Genomic DNA, 27,824 nt, shown 5'->3' with positions numbered 1-27,824 from the left:
CTATTTAACACTATTCAGTACCCCCAAGGGGAAGAGAAGGCCTCTGGATCTAAAAAGACAAAGACAAGGAAAGTGACAAGCACGGCGGCCACTCAAACCACCATGACAGGCACTGCAGCTACTCAAACCCCAGTGACAAGCATTGCAGCTGAATCAGAGGATCAACCTGTGCCAGTATTGGTCGCCCCTATACGCAAGAAGAAATTTTGGAAGAGAAAGTCAACTCATTTAGAAAGAGATGATGAAGAAGCGGGACCACCATACAGAGAGGAGGAGGAAGAGGAAGAACTCATCTATGAATGGTAAAAATATTAGCCTTCACTCTAAAAGGAAGGTAAATATAAAGCGCAGTTAATCCATCAGTTAGGAGAAGCCTGAAGAATTGTATGCATCTTCCTGTATCCCACTTTTGGACAACTGATGCAGAAAACCTGGGCAACAGTAGGACAGTAAAAACAAAAAGTTGCTTGTTTTTCAGCTGGAAGTGGCAATGATGGTAGACTCCCTGGTCCATGTGAGCCTGAGTTTGTGTCTGCTCCCAGAACCATGACTATCCTCACTCGGTTTTTCCCCACTATTCCTCTTGCAAAACTTTTCTGCAGAGGCGTGTGCCGGCAATACCATCTGCTGGCTAAACCTAGCACTGTCCGGAGGAGCAGGCAAAGGCAGTGGGCTGACAGCCCCCATGGCAGTCTCTTTTCTGCCACTCACCCTCCTGCCCTAGGTGGGCTCCTGTGTCCGGGACAGCAGCAACCAGCCCTGGGTAACCACTGTGGCAGAGAAAAGGCAACAAATCCCTATCTCAGCCTCCCAAGCCAGAAATGTATTCAGTTACACCTATCCCACATTTCTCTCGATGTTCTGGCTTTCAGTCCCAGTTCATAGGAGTTGGGGGCTTGGGGGCTTTTAATCATCATGCTTAACAGGAAATAAATGCCTTGCCTGACCTGACCACCTCTCTGCTCAGCTGCCCAGGCACAAGGGAGACCAGATGCAAAATCCGGACTCTGCGCAGGGATCAGGTACAATCCATTTTCCACATGTCAGGAACAGAAGAGCCCTCTGTGCTGTGTCCTTTGCCAGAGCTTTGCATGTAGCAGTCCCCATTTAATCCAGGATAAGCATGCAAAACAGTTAAGATCATTTTTATGGAATGAGATAACCGAAAGGAGAGACTATGTGCAAAACCCCTTCAGGAACTGAGCTGAGGGTGAAAATCACAAGTATTTCTATTGGATTAAGCTGTCTGGTTATATGAGCTAGGAGCAGAGGATTATCTGAGACACACACTACAAGGCACACAAGGAAAGCAGCTGGGAAGCATTAGATAGCTCCGGTCATTTTTTGTTCTTTTTGGGAGTAAGAGGATACTTTATTTACAAATAGGATCACAATATTTCAGTCTCCTAGTTTCTGTCCAAGGAGTGGCTAAAGAGGCTGGAAGTCTTTGGCCTGGGAAAAAAGGCTATCAAGGGAGTACCACGGAGACAGTAAGGAACAATTGTTCATTTTCTTAGATAAAATTAGCTGGAAACTCTTGCAGAACTAATGGGGGGAATTAGACATACACAAAGTATGTGGTGGAACTATGGATCTCTTTATAAGATGCCATGGTTGCTGAGAATTTGCATGGCTACCCAGACACCCAAGCCCTGAGCGCACCACCAGCCCTTACTGTCCCATGCTAGTGCCCTGGGGCTCCCCCAGACCCTGCCCATGGCCCAGGACCCCATTGCCACCCCCTGGGGCTCCCAGTCCCTTCCCCAGGGATGCCCTAATCCAAACTTCCAGTCTTACGCTCTTATGTACCAAGGCACTGTCAGTGAGAAACTGTTAGTGAATTCAAGTCAGAGAGTCTTGCTGGATAAATTGGGTGAGAGAGAGGTTTAGATTCACCAAAAATGAGGAGGATCTATCTCCAAAGCACCAGGGATAGCAAAGATAACGATTGAATCTATTTCATTCAAGGAGGGGATTTGAATTTGTTTCCATCACCTCTAAAGAATATGTCCCAACAGATGAATTGGCAGATAATATTTTTCATATATTTTGCTCTGTTCCTGCAAGAAAAATTATTTGGGTTAAATTGTTTGGGGCTGGGGTTTTTTTATCATCTTCTATCCTCAGAAATAACAAAAGTTATTATGGCATTAAAGAGAGAAAAAGCTACCTCATAACCTTTGCTCTATGAAGAAGAGGTTTTGGGTAGGGTGTCTGCCTGGCTAAAAAGACTGGGAGCTGTAAGCAAAGTCATCCCCCTCCAGTGATCGGTGAGAAGAGGAGTAAGCTCCCAGGGCCTGAGAAGTGCTTCACTTTTTTTATGGAACAAATTAATAGACTTAACTCCAAGGAAGTTGGGAAATGCTCGCACCTTGCACTCACTGAGGTCTGATTAGCTGAGGAGCAGAAATACTTTTGTTGCCTATTGTGAACCCATGAATATGAGTACAGTTATTTGGGGTGGGGGGGAGGCGGTCTATAGTTCTCACTGAAGAGACTTGGAAAGGAGGAGGTGCCACCTACTACCTTATATGAAAAATTGTATATGAATAGTTGGAAGGGACAAAATTTTGCCAGCCTCAGCCCTCGTGCTCATCAGAAGAGTGCAAAAGCGGTCATGTACAGGGGAGACGCACCTTTGGGGAGGACTGGGGAGAGCAAAGCAGAGGCTGGAAGCTTTGCTCCACGTAGAAACTCACAATATCAACAGTTCGTCTTTTGGGACAATTATTTAATCAAAGACAAAACCAACACGGTTCCCGTTCCCCAAAATAAGTTAATAAAAAGTGAAGTTTCAATGAGACAACCTCATACTTGCTGTAGTCGTAACATCTTTCCAGGGTCTGTATGAGCCTTCAGGACTCAGAGTCAGTGTGCTTTCACGAGACAAAGAGCTGCTTCCACTGCTACTGCTGTATTTTTCAGACCACAGAAAGGAAAGCTCTAGGGATTTCAAAAGGCCCAGACTCAACAGAGGCTCCACAGTTTAATTTGTGAAGTGAGACAGCTGACAGATTATAAACTCAATTTTACTTCACAGGTGCTAAAGCCATGAATCAAGTCCTGTGTCTTTGAATCGGTGATTATTAATGAGTTTCGAGCCCTTTCAAAATGCGAAGGGCAGTAGTTCAGAAAGTAAAGGCTTCACCTGGCATAGAAAAGAAACAAGACCTTGTTGCATGGTGACATGACCCAGGTATTGCCCAGGTGTGCTACCCAGGCACTTAGGTAGAACTGGAATAAGGGTTACCATGTTGAATGGGGATATAAGAATTTGAAACATTTGTCTTTGTGGCAATAGTTCACTGCTGTCATTTTAAAGAAAAGTGGACTCTCCAGGGCATGCTAGTGAGCACTTTTGCACCAAATGTTGCCTGTGTGCATGGAAGTGAGTATCCCTTGGAGCAGTGAGCTCAGCAACATATCAAAGAATGACAAATGATCACTCGATATGCAGAGAAATAACTCCTGGGAATTTTTATTCAAAGCCAGCAGGGTTCTGGCTGGGACTGCAGGGCAAGGCAATCTCCATTTTGACAGACAGAGTGCATGTATAAAGCAAGAAAAAGTGGCTTCAGGAGCATCAGGTCCTGGATCTGCGGCTCTCAAAAACATGAGTCTGAGGGGAATTGAGTATATCCCAATTTAGGGATTCAAGCACTCTCTTTTCTCTCTCCTAGCACCACTAATCTGCTATTTTGCAGCTGGTCTGTCTCATTTTGCTAAGCTAATGAAGTAAAATTTATTTTCTTCTTAGTCATCTTTCAATGAATTCCTGTCAGTGGAAAGGCAAGAGGACATTCTCTACATAGGCTCCAAAGCTGTATATTACCTTTACTAGATTAGGATGTCTGTAGTTTCCAGTTAAGAGAAAAAAACGAAATGGTGAGAAATGGGCAGGGCAGCTATGGACCTTTGCACGTGACTGCAGAATGAAGAACTGAGTCCTGGGATGTGGCTAATTCCACCTGGTAACTGCTGAAGAGCCAAAACAACTTTGCTGTGGTTTGTTGCATCAGACATCTTTCCATAAACCAAAAGAGAATTTTCATGCTTAAATAGACATGGGGCAATGGGCACAAGATGGAACACAGGAAGTTCCACCTGAATATGAGGAAAAACTTCTTTCCTGTGAGGGTGCCAGAGCAGTGGCACAGGCTGCCCAGGGAGGCTGTGGAGTCTCCTTCCCTGGAGATGTTCAAAACCCGCCTGGACCGGGTCCTGTGCCCCCTGCTCTGGGTGTGCCTGCTCAAGCAGGGGGGTTGGACAAGATGATCTCCAGAGGTCTCTTCCAACCCCTACCATTCTGTGTGATTCTGTGATTCTGTGAAATCAGTTGTCTTCTTCTGTTGAGGTGTGGGTTGTTTAGTTCCACAGCTTTCATAAGCAGCTTCATATCTAACAGAAACAACATCCTGTAAAGCAATTTGCTGGTGTTGTCCTCTCTCTTTCAGCTTGTCTCTGTGGGCAGGAAAACCCAGAGATGCATCTAACAGAGAGGGAATTATTGCCCTCCCAAATGACCCCAGCCCTGCAGTGTATACACTGGATGCTGGTGGACACCCATTGCACTTCTGATCATACAACGATCTCCACATGCTCACTTCCAGTAAAGAGTTCCTGTTGTGTAGGCACATGCAAGGGCACCCAGGTCATTGCATGTGCCTCTTGCTGAGGCAACAGAAGAAACAAACTGACTCAAATCAATTAAAATAAAAACACCAAACAAACAAACACAAAAAACCCACACCAAAAAAGACCCCAAACTAAAGACGATCACCATCTTAATTTGTATCTTATCCTACTTTGTGAAATCTCAGGCTCCTTCTCACTAACCCTCAGTGAGCAGAAAAATAACTGCAGGAGTCCAACTCTACCTTAAAACACCAGCAAAAGGCAAGATTTTCACACTGTTTGCATCTTAGTCTTACCTTTACTATAGGTCTATTTGAAGAAATTATTCTGTACGCTACCAGACTGTAGGCAGGATTGCAAACAATTAGAGTTCAGTCCAAAACTCCGCAGTATCAGACAATCTGCAAAATTGGTGCTATCATCTAAAAAATTAATGAGAAATTTTTAAAAAAATATATTTAAAACATTTATTTTTGAGCAAATGTCCTATACAGTTGTGGCTTGCCTACCATTAAACTGCTAAAAAAATAATAGCAAAGAATCTGCTAAAATATATTCCTGACAATCTTTCAAGCCCTGCATTACATTTAGAATGGTTTCAAATATAGAAAAATGTCCAAACTTCACATATAAGGAGCTTATTCAGTTTGCATCTTGTACAACTTTTACAGTTTATAACTGGATAAGTGTTGATGCATAAAGCTGTAATTCACCAGTGTTGATCAAAATTTATATTAAAATAAATTAACAAATATACTGAGATGATACAAGCTGAGCATTCAGAATTAATCTTAATTACATTTGATCAGAGGGATTCAGGTAAACAGAGTCACACTATGAAATTTCCAGAAGGAAAGCAATCTAGAAACAGCACTCTCACCACGTTCTCTGAGCAATTTTGTGCTGGTATTAGCATTACTCCTATAAACCCATTGGCTGAAGTTACAAAACAAGATACTTAAACGTAAATAATAAAACTGGTAGGTGAAAAAACGGTTCATCATCTGAAATAATAAGCTGGATCTTAACATTCAGATGTGTCACCAAAGCTGGGGTTCTTCATACTTTAATCTTCAAAAGTTAAGCACTACGTTAGTTGTCTGTTCCCTGCCTGTTGAATGCAGATTCAGCTTAATGAAGATACTGCTTTTAGAAGGATCCACCTATCCAAGACACCTCTTTCTGTTCCATGTATAAAAACAGCTGTCTATTTTTCTTCCCCAGAGGGAGGGAAAAAATATAGAAGGCCATCTAAAACCAGCCAGTGAATTTTTACATGGCTCAAATTATGTGTGATGGATTGAGTCGGATCAGTGAAGATTTCTAGGTGTCTCTATCACAAGGAGCGTTATGGCTGTAACTGTGTTTGTTGTTTTGTCCCATTAGGGCACCCTTAATGTCCCACAAAACCAACAGAACTTCTCTTGCTGTGTTTGGTTAGCACAAAAAAATCAAACCATCATACTGGATACCTATAGCCAGCAGTCACGTTGTCCAGCCAAGTATGAGTTGTAATTTACATCAAATATGAGCATCCAGGTAGCATTTGATCCATCATCTTTAACTTCACATATGCGAAAGGAAAGCTTGCGCCGCACACACTGGCACATTACTAAACAGCAAAATAAGTTTGTATATTTGGAGGCTGCTGGTCTCTCCACTTATGAGATGAGAACTCGCTATTGCTCATTGCTGGTGTTAAAGACGCCTTCACAGTTTTCACACACCAAGTCCTCTCTTGCAGGAGTCTTCACAGTGAAATCAGGAAGAAAAGGATCTCCAAAAGCACTGAAGTGCTTGGTCTTCACTCCAATGCAGGGGTGGTGTGGCAGTAGCCCCGCAGGGGAAGCAGCAGGTGTGCTGCTGCTCCCAGGTGATGTGGCTGCACCATGGTTCAGAGCTAGAGAGGGGACAGGGTGGCAGGCAGAGGAGCCAGAGCTCCAGCATCCTCGCTGCCACATGTATTGGGCAGCCGATATTCCCAGGGGAGCACCTGGGAGAGCACAGAACAGTCATAACCGCACTTTGGTTTATGGCAGCAGGGAGGGAAAGAAAAACACCCTGTGTTGAACTTCAGCAGGAGGAAATATTTGTTCTTTGGCCTCGGTGGAACAAGAACCACACATGTCATGTTTGTTTGAGAGACACACATGCTGAGCCAGCAGCTCAACCACCAAGTGGGAGGCAGAAATTGCCCATTGTCTTTTTAATTTGGAATGGACTTTAATTTCAGTATTTTCATTGTTTATTTTATGACCCCACATTAGAGGTGTTATTATTACCACTCCCATGGAAAATGCTATGAGTGAGGTAGCACTTCTCCAAGAAAAAAAATTATCTCTGTCTTAAGATGATCTCTTTTCTTGGGTGGGGAAAGGGGATAGAAGCTGTTGTTTTTCTGATGCATGCTGAGAAATGCTTAGGAAATATCACCTAATTTTCAGGGCAGAAAGGGGGAGCACTCAATGTCTGCCACTGATAGCCTGTTAGCCTGTGTCCTTGAAAAATAATGTTGCAAGGAGAAAATGTGTAGTACTGAAGTGTGGCTCCCTTATGTCTCAAAGCATCAGGAATAAGTGATTTTAATGGCCAATTAAAAACTTTCCCTCCACTGTAGTTGCACTGTAGGGAGCTGCCATCAGCAGTGACCTCCTTGATGTTATGGCAGAAACACGTGTTTCGGATGCTGGCCTAAATGCAGATGATTGTTGGTTGGTGTTCATCTATCCACAGCATGATGTACTTACTTAGAAAATAAGTAACATCTGCCAGAAGGCCTCTCTTGCTTTGCAGCTAGGTTCAGTTGGGGTCCCTTTCCTTATCCATACAGTGGTGTGGGTAGAGCCTTCACACATGACAGGCACATGAGCGCCACTTACAGAGAAAATGAGTTTTCCGTAGTATCCTTAATATATACATGAAGTGCTGTTAGTGCTAGGCTGGGATACATGTTTTCTTTGTAAGGGGCTGTCAATCACAGGCCCTCTGAAAATGAGCCAGGATACAGAGAATCAAGAGATCTATTTTGAAATCCTATGCTCATTTTCTACCCTTTCTAGGGGGCTTTTGAGTCACATTTTCAAGCTTCACCATGCAACCATGCAGAATTGTTCCTTTCCAGATGATGGATTTGCCAGGGGTGGTGGCTGTGAGGACCGAGCGAGCTGGTCAGTCCTGGGCTTATTGGACCCAGGACGTTACTAGGGACCAGCAACTATCATAAAGTAACTTTGGCAACACTACCAATGAGAAGAGTCTTTCCTCAGTGAACCTGGCTGTTATTAAAGGCACTATTTTGAACATGAAAGGCTTAAACGTGGAGAAGGAAATGTTTCAGCTCATCTGGGAGGAGAAGTTCAGTTATTTTTTCATGCTGCTTGTGTCCAAAGCACCTCCTGATGCACAGGCGGCACAACTGCATCAAGGACAGCGGCCCTGGAGAAAGAACCAGGGGAGAGGTTACACATGTGGCTTTATTGCTCCAAAACTGTAAAGATGAAAGGGCAGCTGTGCATTACCTCTCCCCCCAACACCTGCAACCCACCTTGCACGGGGGGTGTGTGACCATCCCATGACACTCAGCAGTGAAAAGCCAGACCTGTGCCCACCAAAGGACTGCAGCCCACCTGTGATTCAGTTCAAGTCTAGTCACCCTCTGTCGTTACACAGCTGCAATTAACATTAGCAGCATCACTCTTTCCCTTTTAAGCTACACGAGTGTGGTTGTGTTGTCTGAAAAGAAGAGATGATTTATGCTTCCTTCAAAGTCCTTTCACCCTCTCTGACCCCCCCAAGTGAGATCCAAGTTTACAGCCCACTGCTTTCTTGAGATGTATTTCATAATACTGACAAACACATAGCAAAAGAAATACTATATAATCCTTTATTTAAATCTTCCGGATTACCCAGTCCCATGCTGATAAATACACTCCCTGCTGAAGAACCTGTCGTGCTTTTTTTTTTTTTAATTTAAGTATAATGACATTATATGCTTACTTGGGGGGCTTATCGTTTTCACAGAGAGGTAGATGCTGCATGATGATTTTAACTGTGGCACCTTTCAACGTTCAACCCCCCAACATGTCATTTGCATCCCGGCATGCAACATGCAGGGGTGACAAGTGCAGTGGGTCACTGGGAGGCTGTGGGTGGGCAGATAAGAAGGGCAAAGTAGGGGCAGCAGCGGGTGTGGACATGGGAGTTGGGTTCTGGGAGCGGGGAAGAGATAAGAAGAAGCACTGTAGAAACAAGAGGGAGGAAAGTGAGCTGGAAGGGAACAGCTGAGGTGCTGCCTGCCGTGCCTGCCTGCTGGGTGGATGTTAGCCGTCACCAGAGAGCTGAAGTGTTAGTGCTGGTGGAGTGAAGTGCAGCAGGAAGGAACAGGGGGCTGGAGCAAAAACGTTATGAGATGGAAGATTTAAACAGCTTTTGAGTCTTCTCTCACGCAGGCCACCACACTTCCAGCAGCCCTGCAAGGCTGGAAACCGCTGCGCTATTTGAAGGGCTGTGCAAAGGGCTGCAGCCTCCTGCTAGGAGTCAGCAGATGATCTACCCTGTGCTTGGGTACCAGACAACGAAGCAGGCTGATTTGGGGCAAGTGAGACTAGCTATTGCAGTATTACACTGCATGTTTGTTTGGCCTCTCTGATCCCACAGGTAAATGCCCTGCCTGTAAACGTATCATTTAAAAAAGCTTGCATTTAAAAAAAAAAAATAAGCCCTCAAAAACTAAAGACTTATCAAAACACAAGCAGTGTCACTACACTGAAAAATATTTAGCAAGTGAAAGCATACTCTTAAAAAAAAAAAGTGTATTTTTGGATAATTAGCTAATTTTCCCACCCACACATAGGACTCTCACTGCAACACAAACAGGGTAGGCAGTGGTCCAGCAGCATGGTGAAGTCCTGAGAAGGGAGGCCACTGCATGTACTACACCTACTCTGGGCTAGTCCTGGGGCAACTGGGTCAGAACACTCACCAGTTCATCTCTGGTGCAAAAACACGCTCCCCCTCCAGCCTGCCCTGGCTGTGGGCGTGGGGCTGCTGCCCCCCAGGATCTGCAGCGTGGAGGGAGAGGAGCCATGTGTGGGAGCAGGGCAGCAGAGCAGCAGCTCAGCCGTGCCAGTGCTGAGGGGCCACGGGGCTGGTGGGTGCCTCTGATCCCCGCAGCACATTGCCCAACCTCCCTGTGAAACCAGAGGGGTTAATGTACGCACCGCTCTCCCAGGCTGCAATCGTTCAGCCGGCCAAAGAAGTTAGACATCAGCTGCCTACCAGGCATGACCCTACTCAGAGAAGGGCATGCTGGAGAACATCAGAATAAAACTATTCAGCAGCAAAACGCCCTTCAGGCATCTACCATTTCTGATTGCAGTTGCAGAATTTGAAGTTTGTTACTGCCCAAGCTGTCAGCTCAGCCTGAGCGGTGCTTCCTGGGCCGGCTCCACAGGGTGTGCCTGACAGGGTTTTCTATCTCAAATAGGCGGGACACACGTGGTATCACAGGAGTCAGGAGTCTAACTCAGCCTTGACTGGAGCTCGAAAAGATTGCTGCTCTGTTCACCATAGATTAGTCTGGGAAACCAAATATCCATTCTTCATACACAACACGCACAGCACAGTTGTTTTCACGCTATTATTTTTGTGTTAATATTTCAAGTAGGGCCAGATTCAACACTTTCTTATTCCAGTTTTACCTTGGTGTAAATCTGTTCATGACAACAATCACATCGGCATGTAACTGGAATAACAAAGTCATGGACCACACCATCAGCAACTTCTTTAAAATAATGAAAATTATTTAGTAATGTGCATAGTTGTCTGACTGAATGAGAACATCTAAAGAAGAACACAAGTACACCAACGATTAGACATGGGAGACCTTATATAATTTTCCTTAGAATTGGTAAGTAAGGTTTATCTCCATGATTCAAGTATTTGCAACTAATAAAATAAAATAGATCTAGAAATATTTCATTTACAGCTACAAAACAAGTACTTCCTAAGGTTTAAGCTTACAGTTTGATACTGCTGGATTATTCAGCACATAATGTCGGTCTCTAAAAGCAGCCTAGTTTATTAATGTATATACATATATATATTCATTATATCATTCTTGTGCAATATCCCTTAATCCCCACAAAAAAAACTAATACAAAGTCTTTCATTTTAAAGATAGTTTTGCATCTACATAAGATCTTGGCTAAACAATAAAAGTAAAGGGCAAAAAACTAAAAGATCAGTGTTTCAGTATACTTTTTTTTTCAGCATTAAATATATTAAAAATTTTCTGGTTGTAATTTTGCATTTATGCTGAGACCAGTATCTGGCACGTACCTGACCATCAGCGTACCATATAACCAAAGAGCCCAGTCCTAGCACTCACCAGCTAACCCCGACTCCCATCAGAGGTGATTTTCTGCCTGCATTTGTTGGCACGCTCCGCATAACACTCCTGGTTTTACTGCCGTCTCAGAAACAAGAGAACTGAGAGACTCCCACTTATTTCAGTGCTTCAGGTAATCAGGAAAAGCTACCTTTAATTTCTAAGGAGCGTTTTGCTTGTTTTTTCAGCCTAAACTCTACTCTGCATTATATCGCAAGCTCCATACGGCTGCTCCCCGATGCAGTAGATTCACAACCTCGAGGCTGAAAGATGGGTTATTGTTGTTCCTGTTATCCCTATTAGTGCGCCACTATATTATGACACTAGAAGACATAGTGACCATATGTCAGTGAATGGAGGTAAACTTAGTTATCCTCAGTTTTGTAGCGCTTGTAACGTGGAATAGCTGCCTTCTGCAGCAGTTTGTGTGTTTTTTCCCTAGCGAATCCCAAGTGAACAAATAAAACAAGTACTAAGGGGCACCTTCTTTCTGCAGGAAGAGTCGGCCCACAGGGCTGCTGGGTGGAACCAGCTCCATTGGCCTCTTGCCTTCAGTGTTCTTCAGCCAAATGTCTGCTCCAAAGTCGATCAGCAGCGTCACCAGCTCCACATTGCAATTCCTCGCAGCTGCGTGCAGAGGGGAGTTCAAGCCCTCGCCGCTGTTCACATTTGCTCCTGAACAGCAAGAGATGACAAAGAATAATGACAAATAATGACTATACAGTAGCTTATTTCCAATTTCTGCACCAGCTGCTATTTCTCTGAACAATCTGTAAATCCCATAGGATCTGCCCAGAGGTGGATTTCCTTACACTGGGGTTTGGTACTACGGTTCATACATGCACAATTCACACTGGTTGAGGAGGAGTGTGACTAAGAAAATTATTCTAGAGGAACGGTGCATAAGGAAGTCCTTCATCCACTCAGAGCAGCCCATGGATATCCTGAATCAGGAAAAAGCTGTAGTTCCACCTATGGCCCACCTTTGCTCCCCATCCCAGTGCCCCATTCCCTTAAAATACATGCAGGGTTTCAATCTGCTCTGTACCAGAGGCTTAAGCCGGTCAGATTTCCAAAGTATCTGCTGCAGAAAAAATGTGAGGATGGAAAAGTTCTAGAAGCCCTTGGTAGAGGAGGATATAAGCAAACACCCCTGATGAGTGTTCCCCGATCCATTATCCTGGGCTAACGGCTCCTAAAACACCTGAAGAAGGCTGAGCTGCAAAGCTAATTCAAAACTATTTTTAATGTTTTTATAGTACACATTCTCCTGTAAAGAAGGCAGGAAAAAAAAATAAAAATGAAATGGTAGAAAATGGAAAATATTAGCCAAACCTTTAATATTTAGACTAATTTGTATTTGATTCTTCCAAAAAAAAGGTCACTGTGCTAAATAGTGCATAAGGTGATCTACAAGATGTTTGCTTGTCTTTTCCAAAGTGGCTTTGTTGGTCCATTGTTTTTGTACTAGCTATGTGGCTACCTTAGGTTATATGACTCCTTTGGTTAGAAGAGATGCGCTACTACAGATAACAAGAAATGGTCTTGTATAATTATCCCAGTGCTTAGACTTATAGCTAGGTTTGTTTGATGCAAAGTATATAGTGCTGAATGTTTTTCTTGTGTTGGAAAAGTTTCAAAATTTTTATGAACTCAGTTGGAATTAAAATAGGTTTGCAGAAATATTATGTAAAAATTATTGAGTCATTTTTGGGGGTAAAGAGGGAGGAAAAGAAAAAAGGAAATTTTTTTCTACCTACTTCAAATAACTGCAGCATCACACACGCAGACACTGGAAAGGACAGTGTTTGTTCCAGGCACCACTAGCCATGTGAAATGCAGGGTCACCCATCATTTTGTTGGGAGCTGTAAAGCTGAGTTCCTGAGTCAAAAAGACCCTGGTTACTCTGCTATCCCATGTAACCCAGGGCTGCAATTAACAGTGAAACATCCCCAGGTCCCAGAGTAGGACCTCCTCTAAATCTTTGATGCAAAGAGAATCCAAAGATCAATGTTGCAGGAAAAAAAAGTACACCATCCTTTATTTTTCTTTTTACCTGACTCAAGAAGCTTCTTGGCACAGTTCACTTGCTGGTTCTCACAAGCTACATAAAGCGGAGTACCCAGATGCTTGATGTTGTGATCTATATTCACCCCATGGGATGCAAGGAATTCAACACATTGCACATGACCTTAAAAGGGATAAAGGAAAAGTCAACTCACAGAGATCAGGCATTTTTTTTAGCAAATCCTCTGCTGCAGCGGTGTAATTTGGCAAAGACTCAATGTTTTGTCAAGAGATGGTGGTGTAATACTTTCATTCACTCCAGTGTTTCCAACCTGGAAAACAGGAGCTGCAAAGCCACTGTTAGCTGAACAGCCCTCACATTTTATCTGACTCATTTCATATGTCTACCAAAGATGATCCAAATCATGCTGCGTTTCTCTTCACTGCTTTTGAAGATAGCCAGATGACTCCATCAGATGTCCACATTGTAGGCAACTGGCTTGGACAATGCAACCTCTTCCAGGTGTCACCGCATGAGCTCAGAGGCCCTGAGCGCCCAGCCAAGCTGCCCTCGGTGAGCACCAGGGGTGGGAGACACTGCACCAGCCATGATAAGGCCAACAAGGAAGGTATTTCACATGACTCAAATCAAGAAAATTATCTTCCTTATCTCTCTTTTCCACTTCAGCACGTTGCTAGTAACATGGAAAGGGTTGCTGATGCCCATGGGGTTACCTCTTTTAGCAGCTTCATGGATGGGGGATGCCAAGTCACAGGGCGGGTGTAGGCTAGCTCCATGCTGCAGCAATAAATTCAAGCAAGCCACGCTGCCACTGACACAAGCGCTGAACAACGGAGTGTGCCAGTCGACAGTAACTCCATTCACCTGGGGGAAGAAAAACCATAATCAGGCTTTTTGTCCATCTTCTCAGTATTTCAAAATAGGCTAACTATCCAGTGTCTCAACACAAAATAGGGTTCTCAACACTTTTTATTTAATTCCTTGCTAAAACTGCCTACAGCTTCTGAGGATTACAAGTTTTTAATAAAAAGATCATTAAAAATTCTTTTTTAAAATTGCCCCCAACTCCTCCTGCAAATGAATGACTAGCCAGTGCTGGTCTGGGGTTACCAAGTCACTGAGTTAAATGTGTGCCTGTTCCTCAGTTATTTCAGTTGAAACACACCTGCCCATTGCCTTGTCCCGAAATGGTCCATTTTTATCTGAAAGTGTGCAGCCACCCATTAAAAAAAAAAATTAAGCTGAAGGTAATATGTTTATAACAACTTAATTTTCATATTTACTATCGTTTTGACATTAGCTTGAAAAGCAGAGGCCATGAGACACACCCATTTCACCATCATACTTGCATTTTCTTTCTGTTTTCTTCCCATTTTATCATCAGTTGATCCTAACAGTCCTACACCTCTACTTAAGACTCTGTATACTGACGCCAATGGGATTAGTGTGTGCAGAAAATAAAATGCACCCTTAACTGTTGCAGGATTATAAACCCTTTGTAAGAGGAATTTCATATTCTTTCAGTAAATGACAACTCTGCGCTTTCATCTAAAGAACAGTTGTAACCGTTGTTTATATTTTTGCTTTTTGGATTGCCTTATCAAAAAGTGCATTTTATAACATATGCACTTTAAGCTGAGCTAAGTACAAAGTGTAAACCACCGTGATGCACTGTCATGAAATAGTACATCACCTCTCATTAAAAAGTGACAATACAACTTACTAACACTAGAGACAATGACCTTTCTATCACGCACTCACCTGAGCACCATGTTTTAATAGGACACTGGCACAAGCAGCGTGACCCCCTAGGCAGGCTTCATGGAGAGGGGACACCTGGTCTGCTGTAACAAGATTCACATCACTCCCCTGATGAATTAATAGAAAATATCATTACAACCAATGCCCACACAAACGAACAAAAACACCCAACCTTTTCTATGATGACCTTTAAGGCTTTATGTAATCACACCTTCCTCAGCTCCCTGGAGTTGCTCACCTCAGTAGGTAAGCAGAGAAAGAGGCTGTGGTGCTTTGGCTGGAGCAGATACTGGCACAGCGTACCAGAGGTTGTGCCTTCTATACACTGCTAATTGGCGCAGAAAGCTGTAGGCAGCGGACTGTCTGGTGGGACAATACAGACATGCTTTTAGGAACTCAGCATAGTTTTATTTCTACCACATCATGAATAACAAATGCTGGGAAGAAAAAAAAAATAGATTAAAAATTGCTACTAGAGTTCTTGGCAGGGTCGTGACTGCTGCCTTTTTACATCACCGCTCAAGAATTCTGACCTCCTCCCTGCCGAGTCTGCAGTTGTTTGACTGGATTGAATCTTGAAATGCTTTTCAGGTGTTTTCTGGTCTTTGGTCAGAACATGTCATACTCTGAAGGAAAGCCAGAAACATTGGTTTGCTTCTACAGGTTCTTTTGTTTCTAGCAACCTTGGTGCTCCAGAAGGTTAAGCTGGAAGAGCTCCAACTTTCCAATAACCCTTCTCTTTCCCTCAGCTCCTCCACAGGTTAAATCCAAGAATTTAGATGAAACAGAACAGTGAGGTTCAGAAATCACTTCTCCCTAGCTGTGCCCTTCTGCAGTGAGGGCAGGGGCCCCAGAAATCCTCAGATATCCTTCAGAAACAGACGTGTGGGTGGCTGAACTGAAGGCTCAACTGGAACCTTGCCTGGGTCTGGAGCTGCCCCCACCTGGGGCACCAGAGAATGCTTGCAGGCACAGGAGCTGCAGAAGGAATCCCCTAGCTGCCCAGAGATCCCAGTGACTGGGGTCCCACTACCTGCAGTGGAATTAAAGTATGACCCAGGATATTTCGATGCCTCATCAGCTTAGTGCACAGAGCTTGCGCTGGGCAAGGAACCGCTTGTAGGGGAAAAAAAAATCTGTTACACGCAGATTTCACTGCATTTTAGTCAACACTATTTTCTCACCCTGGAGGTTTCACAGTACAGCACAGACTGCATTCAACAACTGAACAAACCCAGCAGAGGGGTACCTGTTTGATGAGTTTCTTCAGAGTAAGCAGACGCCCATGGATAGAAGCATCGTGTAAAGGAGACCAGTCTGAAGCAAAGTCTGTATAAAGAGAAAGACAGAAAGAAGGTTAACAACTCCATATCCTGTTTCATCAGCATACTTTACCTCAACTGTGTGACCCCAGCAAACCTCTCTTCTAATTTATTACTTGAGCTGCCAAGCTTTCCTTGGAGCAGCTGCTGGGAGGGAGTGAGACAAGAGGATCGCTTCAATCTGGGTGTGTTTTTAACTCCTCCCGTGTTGGTGCTGGCTGAACTTCCCTTCAGAAGATGAGAGAGGGATTTGCAGAACATTACCTTGCTCTGACTGAGCTTGTCCCTCACTCTGAATTACTTCCAGTGTCTTTGTTTTCACAAGCTCGTTACACTTTACCAATTAGCTCAGAAGCACTAAGTTTTGAAGAGGGTAAAGCTGCTCAGTCATTTACCCCTGCTCAGAGCTGGGCTAGAGTCAACAATACCTAACGAGAGAAGGTACCAAAGTACAAGGAGATAAACTGTGTTACCTGCTGATTTTGCTCCTCAGTTTTCAATGTTGGGTATTAGCCTGTGCAGGGGTGCATTTTAAGTAACAGCTATATTGCTATTACTAATATTGCTAATTTCTGCATTTTAGAAACCATGAAGTGAGATGCAGCATGTATGGAGGGAATCTCAAAGGAAGGGTCTGCCTCAGCTTGTAGGGACAGCCAAGGGGATGGGGTGGGACACAAGCCACACAGCAGTGAGGACACAGGCCCAGCCTGTGAGGGGTGAAGTAGGTCATAAAGAAACTGTTCGTACTACCATGATAAATACCCTGATACTTTAAGTGCCCATATAAAGCGAAGAGGTTCGTATTTGCTCTTAGAAGGTCTTATGTGAAAGATTGACTTCAAGTCACCTTCCTAGATAACTGAGGAAGCACAAAAGGTCCATGTCAGAAACTAAATTTTAACTAGTGTTCCCAAGTAATCTTGGTATATAAAGCTTAACGTTCAGAAAGATACCAGGTGCCAAAACTCATTACTGGAAATGAGTCAGCATAGCTCCGGCTAGATCAAGGAGGTATGGGAGGGAATCCTTAGGGTTAAAGCTGGTACCAAACCTGTCAAGTCATGTAGAGTGCTTTTTTGAAAGATCTTTTTGCCAGACACAAGTGTTATTTGATGCATTTTACAAGACATGTACCTTTCCTCAATTACAGTGAGTAACATACAGTAACAAAAAAGTCTGAGGAAATACTTACTGCTAATGACTTTTATGTTTCACTTCTCTGGTTGTAGTGTTTGTTCCTTATTTTAATATAAATTAGGATGAGGAGACAGATGAAGTACTCTACAAGCAGTTGGCTGAAGTCTCACAATCTCTAGCCCTTGTTCTCGTGGGAGACTTCAACTTACCAGATATCTGCTGGAAATACAACACAGCAGAGAGAAAGCAGTCTCGGAGGTTCCTGGAGCGTGTGGGAGATAACCTCCTGACACAGCTGGTAAGCGAGCCAACCAGGGGAGGTGCCCCACTGGACCTGCTGTTTATGAACAAAGAAGGCCTGGTAGGTGATGTGGTGGTTGGAGGCTGTCTTGGGCGCAGCAACCATGACATGGTAGAGTTCTTGATTCTTGGAGAAGTAAGGAAGGGGGTCAGCAAAACCGCTACCCTGAACTTCAGAAGGGCAGACTTTGGATTGTTAAGGAGTCTGTTTAACAGAGTCCCTTGGGAGGCAGTCCTGAAGGGCAAAGGAGTCCAGGAAGGCTGGATGTTATTAAAGAAGGAAGTCTCAAAGGCGCAGGAGCAGGCCGTCCCCGTGTGCCATAAGTCGAGCAGGCTGGGGAGAAGATTGGCTTGGCTGAATAGGGAGCTTTGGCTGGAACTCAAGAAGAAAAGGAGAGCTTACCGCCTTTGGAAGAAGGGGCAGGTGACTCAGGAGGACTACAAGGATGTTGTGAGGTTATGCAGGCAAAAGATTAGGAAGGCAAAGGCCCAGCTGGAATTAAACTGGCCGCCACTGTTAAAGATAACAAAAAAAATGGTTTTATAAATACATCAGTGGCAAAAGGAGGGCCAGGAAGACTCTCCCTCCTTTGTTGGATGCAGAAGGTAACCTTGCCAGGAAACATGAAGAGAAGGCTGAGGTACTTAATGCTTTCTTTGCCTCAGTCTTTGATAGTCAGACTGGTCATCCTCGGGGTTGTTGGGCCCCTGTGCTGGGAGATGGAGCTAGTATGCAGAATGAAGTCTAAGTTGTTGGAAGAGGTGGCAGTCCCCGACCTGCGCCTTCACCTGGATGTTCACAAGTCGATGGGGCTGGATGGGATCCACCCGAGGGTACTGAGGGAGCTGGCAGAGGATCTCGCCAAGCCACTCTCCATCATTTATCAGACGTCGTGGTCAACTGGGGAGGTCCCAGATGACTGGAAACTAGCTAATGTGATGCCCCTCTACAAGAAGGGTCAGAAAGAGGATCCGGGGAACTACAGGCCTTTCAGCCTGACCTTGGTGCTGGGGAAGGTCATGGAGCAGATCGTCTTGAATACCATTACTCAGCACATGTGGGACACCCAGGGGACTGGGCTCAGCCAGCATGGGTTTATGAAAGGGAGGTCCTGCCTCACTAACCTGGTCTCCTTCTATGATAAGGTGACCTGCTTAGTGGATAAGGGGAAGGCTGTGGATGTTGTCTACTTGGACTTTAGTAAGGCCTTTGACACTGTCTCCCACAGCATTCTCCTGGAGAAGCTGGCTGCTCTCAGCTTGGACAAGTGCACTCTGTGCTGGGTTAAAAACTGGCTGGATGGCTGAGCCCAGAGAGTAGTAGCGAATGGAGTAAAATCTGGTTGGCAGTTGGTCACAAGTGGTGTTCCCCAGGGCTCAGTGTTGGGCCCAGTCCTGTTCAATATCTTCATTGATGATCTGGATGAGGGGATTGAGTGCGCCCTCAGTAAGTTTGCAGATTACACCAAGTTGGGTGGAAGTGTCGATCTGCTGGAGGTCAGGAAGGCCCTACAGAGGGACCTGGACAGGCTGGATCATTGGGCTGGAGCCAACGGTTTGAGATTCAACAAGGCCAAGTGCCAGGTCCTGCGCTTGGGTCACAACAACCCCATGCAACGCTACAGGCTTGGGGAGGAGTGGCTGGAGAGCTGCCTGGAGGAAAAGGACCTGGGGGTGCTGGTTGACAACTGGCTGAACAGGAGCCAGCAGTGTGCCCAGGTGGCCAAGGTGGCCAACAGCCTCCTGGCTTGTATCAGGAATAGTGTGGCCAGCAGGAGCAGGGAAGTGATCATGCCCCTGTGCTCGGCACTGGTGAGGCTGCACCTTGAATATTGTGTTCAGTTTTGGGCCCCTCACTACAAGAAGGACATTGAGGTGCTGGAGCGTGTCCAGAGAAGGGCAACAAAGCTGGTGAAGGGTCTAGAGAGCAGGTCTTCTGAGGAGCAGGTGAGGGAGCTGGGGTTGTTTAGCCTGGAGAAGAGGAGGCTGAGGGGAGACTTTATCACTCACAACAACTCTCTGAAAGGAGGCTGTAGTGAGGTGTGTGTTGGTCTCTTCTCCCAAGTAACAAACGATAGGAGGAGAGGAAATGGCCTCAAGTGCCACTAGGGGAAGTTTAGATTGGAAGTTAGGAGAAATTTCTTTACTGAAAGAGTGGTCAGGCATTGGAGAGCAATTCCCAGAGAGGTGGTGGAGTCACCATCCCTGGAGGTGTTCAAAAAACATGTAGACGTGGCACTTCAGGGCATGGTTTAGGATGCATGGTGGTGTTGGGTTGGTGTTTGGACTTGATGATCCTAGATGTCTTTTCCAACCTTAATAATTCTATGATTCTATGATTCTATTATTAATTGACTAAAATAGCTTTGCTTTAAAATTTATGTGTGTCAAATGATGCTTATCTGACCATGCCATTTCTCTTACTGCTCGTGCCTGTGTTACCATTGTTTGTGTATCCAGGCTCTGTAAAAAGCTTTTGATTTGCCCATTTAGAAACCAACGCCATTGCCTAATCTGCATGAGTTACAAGGGAAGCATATTTAAAGCAATTCTAAAAATCTCAAATGAGGAACAAGTTTTGTGAGCTGCAGCATGATTTTTTTGGCCACACAAATACAGGCGGGGTTTTGTGCAAACTATGAAGTTCTTATATCAACACGTGAGCAATCTGGTGACAAAGAGGGAGGTGGATGGTCATGCCATCACATCCATGTGCATAATTTATCCTTTCAGTGCTCGCTTGAGAAAACACAGGTTTCTACTGAGACTCTAAAAAAGAGCCAGACCAGACCATAGTCATCTAAGGGCTGGTCATTAGCTTACAATTTTGCCAAGTCTAAATAACTGATTAAAAGATTGACCACAGAGTGTCAAAATGTGATTGGAAAATAAAAAGGGGTATGTGTCAATACATCATAATCCAGCTGGGAATTCTGTACTGAGAGGAAACAAGGCTTTTATTCTAAATGGAAGTGAAGGTCTACAGTAGCTTCACATTAGCCTTGGATACATTGGGAAGAGGGGGTTTAAAGTCCTGTCCAATGACTCATTGCCACGACACACTTCCAAATCTTCCACCGTGAACAGCGTGGCTCCAGGCTGCCATCTCTCCTGCCCCAGCTCCCTCTGCAGCAAACACCTCCACCCTGAAGCAACACTGGGGAGACAGCCTTCTTGCAGGACAAGGCAAATTTCCCCAGCTCCTGCACCTAGGGCATCATCCTCCAGCAAACGACAAAGTTTCCATTTTCTGCCTGCTCCAGGCTGGAGGTCCTGTTTCTCACCTGGAGAAAGAGGGAGGCAGCAGCAGATGTTGTGGTCTCCCTCCCTCCTTTGGCACAGCACAGGAGGCATGCCATTGGTAATATAAATGATCAGTATTTATACCATACACAGGCTTTTGATCAAAGCCTAAGCAAATACCAGTGCTAACTGGCCATGGACTTTTAAAATCCTGAAATAGTGTCTTTCAGGAAAGTTCTCAAAACCATTTGTCTATCAGAGCTGCCCATGAAGGAGAAATGCGGGCGTACATGAGTGTCACAGCTGTGTTCACTGCATGTAACACCACAGTAACAAGGATTTCTGATTGCTAAAAATATGTACAACTGCTCTCTCACAGAAGAACGAGACCCTTTATCCAAATTTGAAATTTGCCTACAGTCCATAGGCAAGCTGAGTCAAGTCTCAGGACCTTCAGCATCCAGACATCCAAAAACCCACTAGCTTTCAGAGGCATCGGATCACCTAGCTCCCCTTTCACCACTGAGAATCCCAGCCAGCCCAGATGTTACATTAAACCTCTGGTCATATTTGATTGGGCTGCCACCACTTGGGCATGTGAACGCTGGCAAGGTGTATACAGAGGAAGCTTTATAGCAAGAACCACACAAACATGCAAACCCTGGCTGTTCCCTGTGGACAATAGAGCATTCACAGGACCTTTCTAGAAGATGACTGTTTTTCGTGGTGAATGCTGAAAGTACCTTTTTCCAGCCTCTGACTACGTGGAGGGCGTTGCACACTCAGGGCCTGTCCCCAGGCTGGTTTCCCTCTGCAGTGGTCACGCATGGTGCAGCTCACAATGGGCTCTGAAATCCTTTCAGCAAAGGTATGCTCTTGCATACACATATGCTTATGACATTATATATAACAGTATTACAAATGGTATTTTTCTCATTCTAAGACTTTCCCCTAAGGTTTGTGACATATGTAGCCAGAGCCAAATACATTCCTGTATGCTGGCTGTATGTTGCTAACAAAGCTTATTGGCTCTGCCAAGGAGCAAGCAGACACAAGAGAAACAGACTGAACTCTGATTTTCAAAGGACCAAATGATCTGTGTGCAGCAGTGCAGCATGTGGGCTCCCTGCCTTCCAGCCTCCATTTTGCTGGAGCTTATCTCCATTGTGGAGCTGGTTTGGTTCCTACTGTTAATAACATTGTCACCCCTTCCCTCACACCCCAGCCTCAGTATGTATATACATAACATGCATGAGGAGAGGCAGACAGCACAGCAGATACACCGATCATCTAGTTTTAGGGTCTTATTTTCTTATTTGGTATGAATGGAAGTGTCCCGAACAGCCCAGGGAAGGACAGAGGACATTGTAAAGTCACATTATCTTAATTTACATCATTCCCTCTGCACTCACCATGAGCTGAAGGAGTGGCTTCTCAGAAAACAAAGCTACAGGGAACACATCTAGCTAAACTGTTATGTGAAGTAAAACTACTTGTCTTTTGTCACCATGTCATATTTTCAATGGCTCTGGGCCAGACAACAGAGCAATGAACAGTGTGAGGCCATTTGTCTGAGTAACTGTTCACCAGTGACCACACAATTGGTCACAACTGACCACAATGCCCTGGCCACTGAAGAACCTGACAGGACTGGTGGCTCAGACTGGGCAACAACACTTGGATCTGCTCATCTGAAAGAAAAAAAGGAAAAGAAAAAGGAAAAGGAAAAGGAAAAGGAAAAGAAAAATGAAAAGGAAAAGAAAAAGGAAAAGATAAAGGAAAAAGGCAAAGAAAAAAGAGAAAAGAAAAAGAGAAAAGAAAAAGAAAAAAGAAAAAGAAAAAGAAAAAGAAAAAGAAAAAGAAAAAGAAAAAGAAAAAGAAAAAGAAAAAGAAAAAGAAAAAGAAAAAGAAGGAAGGAAGGAGAAAGGGAAGGAAAAGAAAGAAAAAGAGGAACTGAGCCAGTGCTGAGCTTCCAGCTGGCACTAATCTAAGTCAAACATGCCACATTGCAACTTATTTTTCAGAATGCTGTGATTCAAGTGCTGCATTTGTTTCTGCTTCTACAAACTGCAATAAAGAATCAGACACTCTTTTCTGTGATGCACCAAAAAACAACCAAAAATTCAGTATCAAATAGGAATAGCTTATTAAAATCCCTTCTTAAGTGCAAGGTCATGGAGACATTGTGTGGCACTGACTGTGGACTTGCACTGGAATCGGGACATCTGCATGAGCACACCACCGTAGCCTGACCCTGCCCTTTGCTGCTGCTGGCAGAGGCAAAGGCTTGCGGTGAGGCAGGAGCATTACTTACCCCTCATCAGTGGGTTTGACAGAGACATTGCAGATGCCTGGCCTCGGGCTCCTTGCGATTTGCTGGCATTTTGATTTGTTCCCTCATCATCCATCTCGGTCCCGTCTGTCCAATTTCTGTTTTTTCACTTCGCGGTCAGTCTTGAGAGTTCAAATTCCATCGTCCCCGGCAAGCCCCTGGTGGTAGGAGTAATTTATTAAGCAGACTCTGCGCGCACGAGTGGAACAGACCTTGCAGCAGACTGGGACGTGGTGCCGGCAGCACTTTGTGCAGAAACTCGAGCACCTGGGTTGGGATTTAACAAAACAGCTCCCTGGCTGCCCTGGGAGGCAGCCAGTGATCTGGCGAAGCGAGAGATGTGCCTGATGTCACATCCTCTCCAACACAGCACCCAATCGGGACGCCTGCCGTCCGTTTTTATCAGGAAGGAAATTCTTAGTTTGCCAAAAAAACAAGACAGAAAGAGCCAGTTCAACTAGTTGAGCAAACGCTGCCTGCAGGGGATTAGGAAAGAAAACCCGCAGAGGTACAAGCGTGCATGGATCTGCACCACTCCTGAGCAAGTTGTTTGCAGGAAACTTTGCTGCGTGCCTCCCTGGATGCTGTACGCTGTGCAAAACCACCCCTCCTATCTGCCAAGCCCTGACGGTATGCAAGAAACAGAGAGCTGAATGCCTGCTGTGCAGCAGTGGTCGCCACATACCCTGCGGAAATTGAAACCACATGTCTGGGGAGCTTCGCTTCCCGCTGGAGGCCCTGTGTTGTCTCCATGGTGTGGAAATCGCAGCACTGTGCGGGCTCATTTCCTTTTCCCCTGGTTCAACCAATTTCACTCAGTCTCATTCACACCAGGAGTTTTGTATCTGAGCAGTGCCCTGTTATTTTTAAACAATTTCTTGGTCCAAACTAAACATCACTAATCCAGCAGTGAACAAATGGCAATGCTTCTTCAGCAGGACTTTCACCTCATTCCTCTGAGTCTGTTTGAAAAAATTCTGTTCTCATGGATCATCTCCATTTGCAGTTTTTTCTTTCCCATATTAGTACAATTTACAATCACAAAACTCTTTTTCTGTCCATGAATATTTGCTCACTTGTGTACAAGTGCAACTAGGCAGAACTTCCATGCAAAAGTCTAAACCAGGTAAATAAAAATTAAGTTGGGTTTCCCCCAATTTGTCTACTAGAGCCAAATTTGTGTTTGTGTATTTGGAGATACAAAGTTGCTAATCCTGGGCTAATTCTGATCTTAACTCAGCTGGGCCTAAGCAACTGGGTGTCATTTTTATCCTTATCTATAACACATGAAAGAGATCTGGAATCGTATTTGGGGTTTCTTTATCCATATCTTTAAAAATAGTCAGTTATGTTAAAAGATACAAACAGCAGCTGAATGTCATCCACAAACCCTGCCAACAGGGAATCTGAGAAGGCAACCTGGGCACATGTCAGTCCACAACTGCCAATGAAATATGGATGAGGATAGGGCCTGCCCCTTCCAGGGCTCTCCCTGCTGAATGCCCTCCCAGCTCCTGGGTTTCACCCCTCATGCTGCATGCAAGCTGACACTTTGGTCTGACAGGAAATTGTATTTGTGGCTTAGCCATTGAAATTTTGGCATCAAAAATGTTGTGGGGAAAAAAAGAATGTGTAAATGGAGAAAGTGGTATAACGTTGGTTTCCATGATTAGCATGTAAAATGGTGAATGGTAAAACAATTTTTTCCCCTTTAGTATTGGTTGAGTTTAGTGGCTAGGTTGCCACATCTTATATTTAATATTATCCTTAGCAGTATTAGCAAACATGTCAGCAATTCTGCCCCTAAAAGGAATCAGAGTATGTACCCAAATATGCAATAATTAGGGATACAAGTGAAGAAGCATTAGCTAAGGGCTTTAAATTCAACTATAGTAGAAGGAGCGTACAAGAGAGAAGTTCCTTAGTCCCTAGTCACTCACGGATAGGGAGACTTTGGCCATTTGATCGTTTGACCGAGAGACCCACCGATTGTATAAGGTAATCGTTTGAATAGTCTGGTATTGGTTGCACATGTTTTGGTCATGTTGTGTTACATAAACCTCTGCCTTGACAGATGAGCTGTAGCCTGGTCTTCCTGGAGGTTGGTAAGGCACCTAATGGGGCCAATGATCCTGCAGGCCTCCCCATGGGGGCAGACATCCCTGTCCTCCATCACCCTTTCTGAAAGGGGGGCCTCTGACATCCCCCCAGCACTTTGGTAGCCCACAGGCATACTTTGTCCCAGACTGTTGGTGTCCTGGTCTGTGTGTATTTATATCTCATGGAGTAAATAGACATAGGGTTCACAAAAGGGGTTTCTGGTTTGATCGCACTTGTCTTCTGACAGTACCAGAGAGGCAAAGACCGGGGTGAAGTCACAATGAGGGCAGGATCCAGTTTCCGCATCCATTGCTCAGAACTAGGGCTCCTTTCAGGGCTACAGGACCACACTCCATAATTTTACTCTTTGGGCATGATATCTCCTTTGGATCGTGGTATATTCCCAAATAACTAGACACTTGTTCCCTGGGCTAGTCCTGAAGTTCTTGCTTAGTCACAGCATCTTCAGTTCGTGTGATGATTCCCCCTGTCTTTGTTCCAGCCTGGAAATGTCATACATTACAAAACCCTACCTGTCTGCTACCAAACTGGAGAAAAGTGACCCTACCTTGGATGTAGCCATCTGATTTCTTGGTGCAAACAGAATTTCTTCAGGCATTAATAGTCCTAGCAGCAATTCTACCCAAAATTTAGCACTCAAAGGACTCTGGCTTATTCTATTAGGAGTATGAGGTAAGAAGACAGCACAGCTAGTAATGTCAAATCTACAAAAAGTTCATAGGATTTAAAGAATTGACACTCAAAGTCTTCAAACAAGTGCACTGCTTTTATTTCAGAATGCACCTTATCCTATCTTTGCATACTAAAGGGCTTACAGTCATAGACTGTGTTGAGCCACTAGGTGGGAACTTCATAGAATCAGTAAGTGATGAGAATAGATTATTACCTCTGTGCACACAGTGTGGGGAAAACCACCATTTGAAAGAAATGCTGCAGTCCCTGGAACCGCATGGGTCGATCTCCCCTGAGCCCTGCCTCACCCATCTTACGTTGCCATCTTGCACAGCAATCTTTGCAGGGTTAGGACAGTACGGGGGGAGGACAGCCCAGGTCCCTTTGTCCATTAGGATTCAGTTGGGCCAGGCAGCTCTGCCCAAGTTGGGATTCATTTCATGTGCGTGTGTGTGTGTGTATATATATATTTATGTGTATGTGTATATGTATATATGTGTGTGTACATACATATATAGATAGATATGTATGTACATTTCCATGCGTATGCGTGCCTGTGTTTGTGTAGGTCTGTGTACACATATATAACCCAATTGCGTCTTCTACCCATTTCATTTAAAACCAAGTTTCTGCCATCACATGACGGGAGAGCAGGAAAAGTACCTGCTAAGGGACCTATTAGATGTGAACACCAGAACAGTGCAGTTTCCTCTGCACTTATTAAGGGACAAGATGATCTACCTGGATTTGCAAGAAGTGAAGGAAACATTGGCTCAGGCTCTCTCTCTTCAACTGGTGGTTGCAGTGACAGTTCTCAGGCTTTGTCACTTCTGGGAACGCGTCTGTGGTCCTCATCCTTGATGAACGAGACCCTATTTTCAAATCATAGGGCCTTAAATATTTTTCTTGCAGCTTGTGAAAATGCAGGTTCCTGGGTCTCCCCACCTTTTACATTTGTCCTGCGTGGTGTCCACCACGGCCTCTCTCCAGCACATGCACACCTTCTCCTCAAACGATTATTTTCTCTTTGGCCAGAGCTCACCTTGCAACAATTTTCTGTCACATAATTAATAAGGCTGGTACTTTTTACATTTGTAGAGTCTAGTTATAATTTCTGCTGTTTATAGTAGAGTCATAATGAGTAGAAAGGCTGAATTAGGAACAGAGTGAAAAAGAAAAACACACCACTTTTTCTTCCAAATTGCACAGTTTCATTCCTTTCTTTTTGCTGAGATTTTCCTCACTACTGTATGGGCAGCCATGAAATCAACACATGAGGTTCCTACAGCCTCCATTATAAAACACGTACCGTTTTCTCGCAAGATTAAAGCTGTATTGATTATGCCTACATTAGCAATGAAGCATGAGTCCCTGGAGCTGTGAGCTCTAGAGACCTTCAGAGGTGAGATTCAAGCCCTGAAAAAATAGCTTTATTGTGAGCCCAAGCTCTCCTTTATTTCATTTGGAAGTGTGGGGCATGCTCAGAGCTGAGCGTTCAGTCACCTCTGCTGACCAAGATTCATGCTCCTCTGAATTATACTGTAGATGCCCTGATGCTGACACGCAGCCAGATTACAGCAGAGAGTAGCTAGAAAACACGTAGGTTAAGAGTTCGATGGGCACTAATTGTCTCTTGAGTTCTTGCTTCAGCTAGTAGCTCAGACATACCTGCAGAGACAGTATGCTGGCTTTGGCCTGGTGTGGTAAATAATACTATTGGCATTATATTATTCACCATCTAGCACCACTTGCTTCTTAAGCATCATTTTGATATGAACGGCTTCATCAAGCTAAATGAAAATCCCCAAATAAAACATCCCAAAGTCAGGGGATTGTTATAGGGTCTATACAGCCTTGCTGCATGCTAGGAATACACAAGA

The 27,824-nt window shown here is 44.5% G+C and overlaps 1 protein-coding gene across 1 annotated transcript; it reads right to left on the bottom strand.

The window, feature by feature from the left end:
* Positions 1-5,088: 5,088 nt before the first annotated feature.
* On the bottom strand, positions 5,089-23,498 carry ASB9 (ankyrin repeat and SOCS box containing 9). The gene is made up of 7 exons (XM_064475053.1): positions 23,134-23,498; positions 16,064-16,143; positions 14,815-14,922; positions 13,767-13,917; positions 13,081-13,215; positions 11,507-11,698; positions 5,089-8,070 (listed from the first exon to the last, which is right to left on the bottom strand). The coding sequence occupies exons 1-7, from the start codon at positions 23,225-23,227 to the stop codon at positions 7,946-7,948; spliced, it is 885 nt and encodes a 294-aa protein (XP_064331123.1). The 5' UTR covers positions 23,228-23,498; the 3' UTR covers positions 5,089-7,945.
* Between the last annotated feature and the right edge of the window lie 4,326 nt (positions 23,499-27,824).

Source organism: Phalacrocorax carbo, chromosome 1 (assembly GCF_963921805.1).
Source record: "Phalacrocorax carbo chromosome 1, bPhaCar2.1, whole genome shotgun sequence".
NCBI classification, from domain to species: domain Eukaryota; kingdom Metazoa; phylum Chordata; class Aves; order Suliformes; family Phalacrocoracidae; genus Phalacrocorax; species Phalacrocorax carbo.
Note: the sequence above shows the minus strand (reverse complement) of the source record. Positions and strands in the feature narration are given on the sequence as shown.

What these genes read in the sequence shown, in the direction of transcription:
- ASB9 (XM_064475053.1), bottom strand. Translation starts at nt 23,227, where the DNA reads ATGGATGATGAGGGAACAAATCAAAATGCCAGCAAATCGCAAGGAGCC. An exon ending in CCATGAAGCTGCTAAAAGAG is followed by an intron (nt 13,216 to 13,766) that starts GTAACCCCATGG and finishes ATCCCTTTTAAG; the next exon opens with GTCATGTGCAATGTGTTGAA. An exon ending in ACTCTTCCTGCAGAAAGAAG is followed by an intron (nt 8,071 to 11,506) that starts GTGCCCCTTAGT and finishes TTCTTTCTCCAG; the next exon opens with GGCCGCTGTCCTTGATGCAG.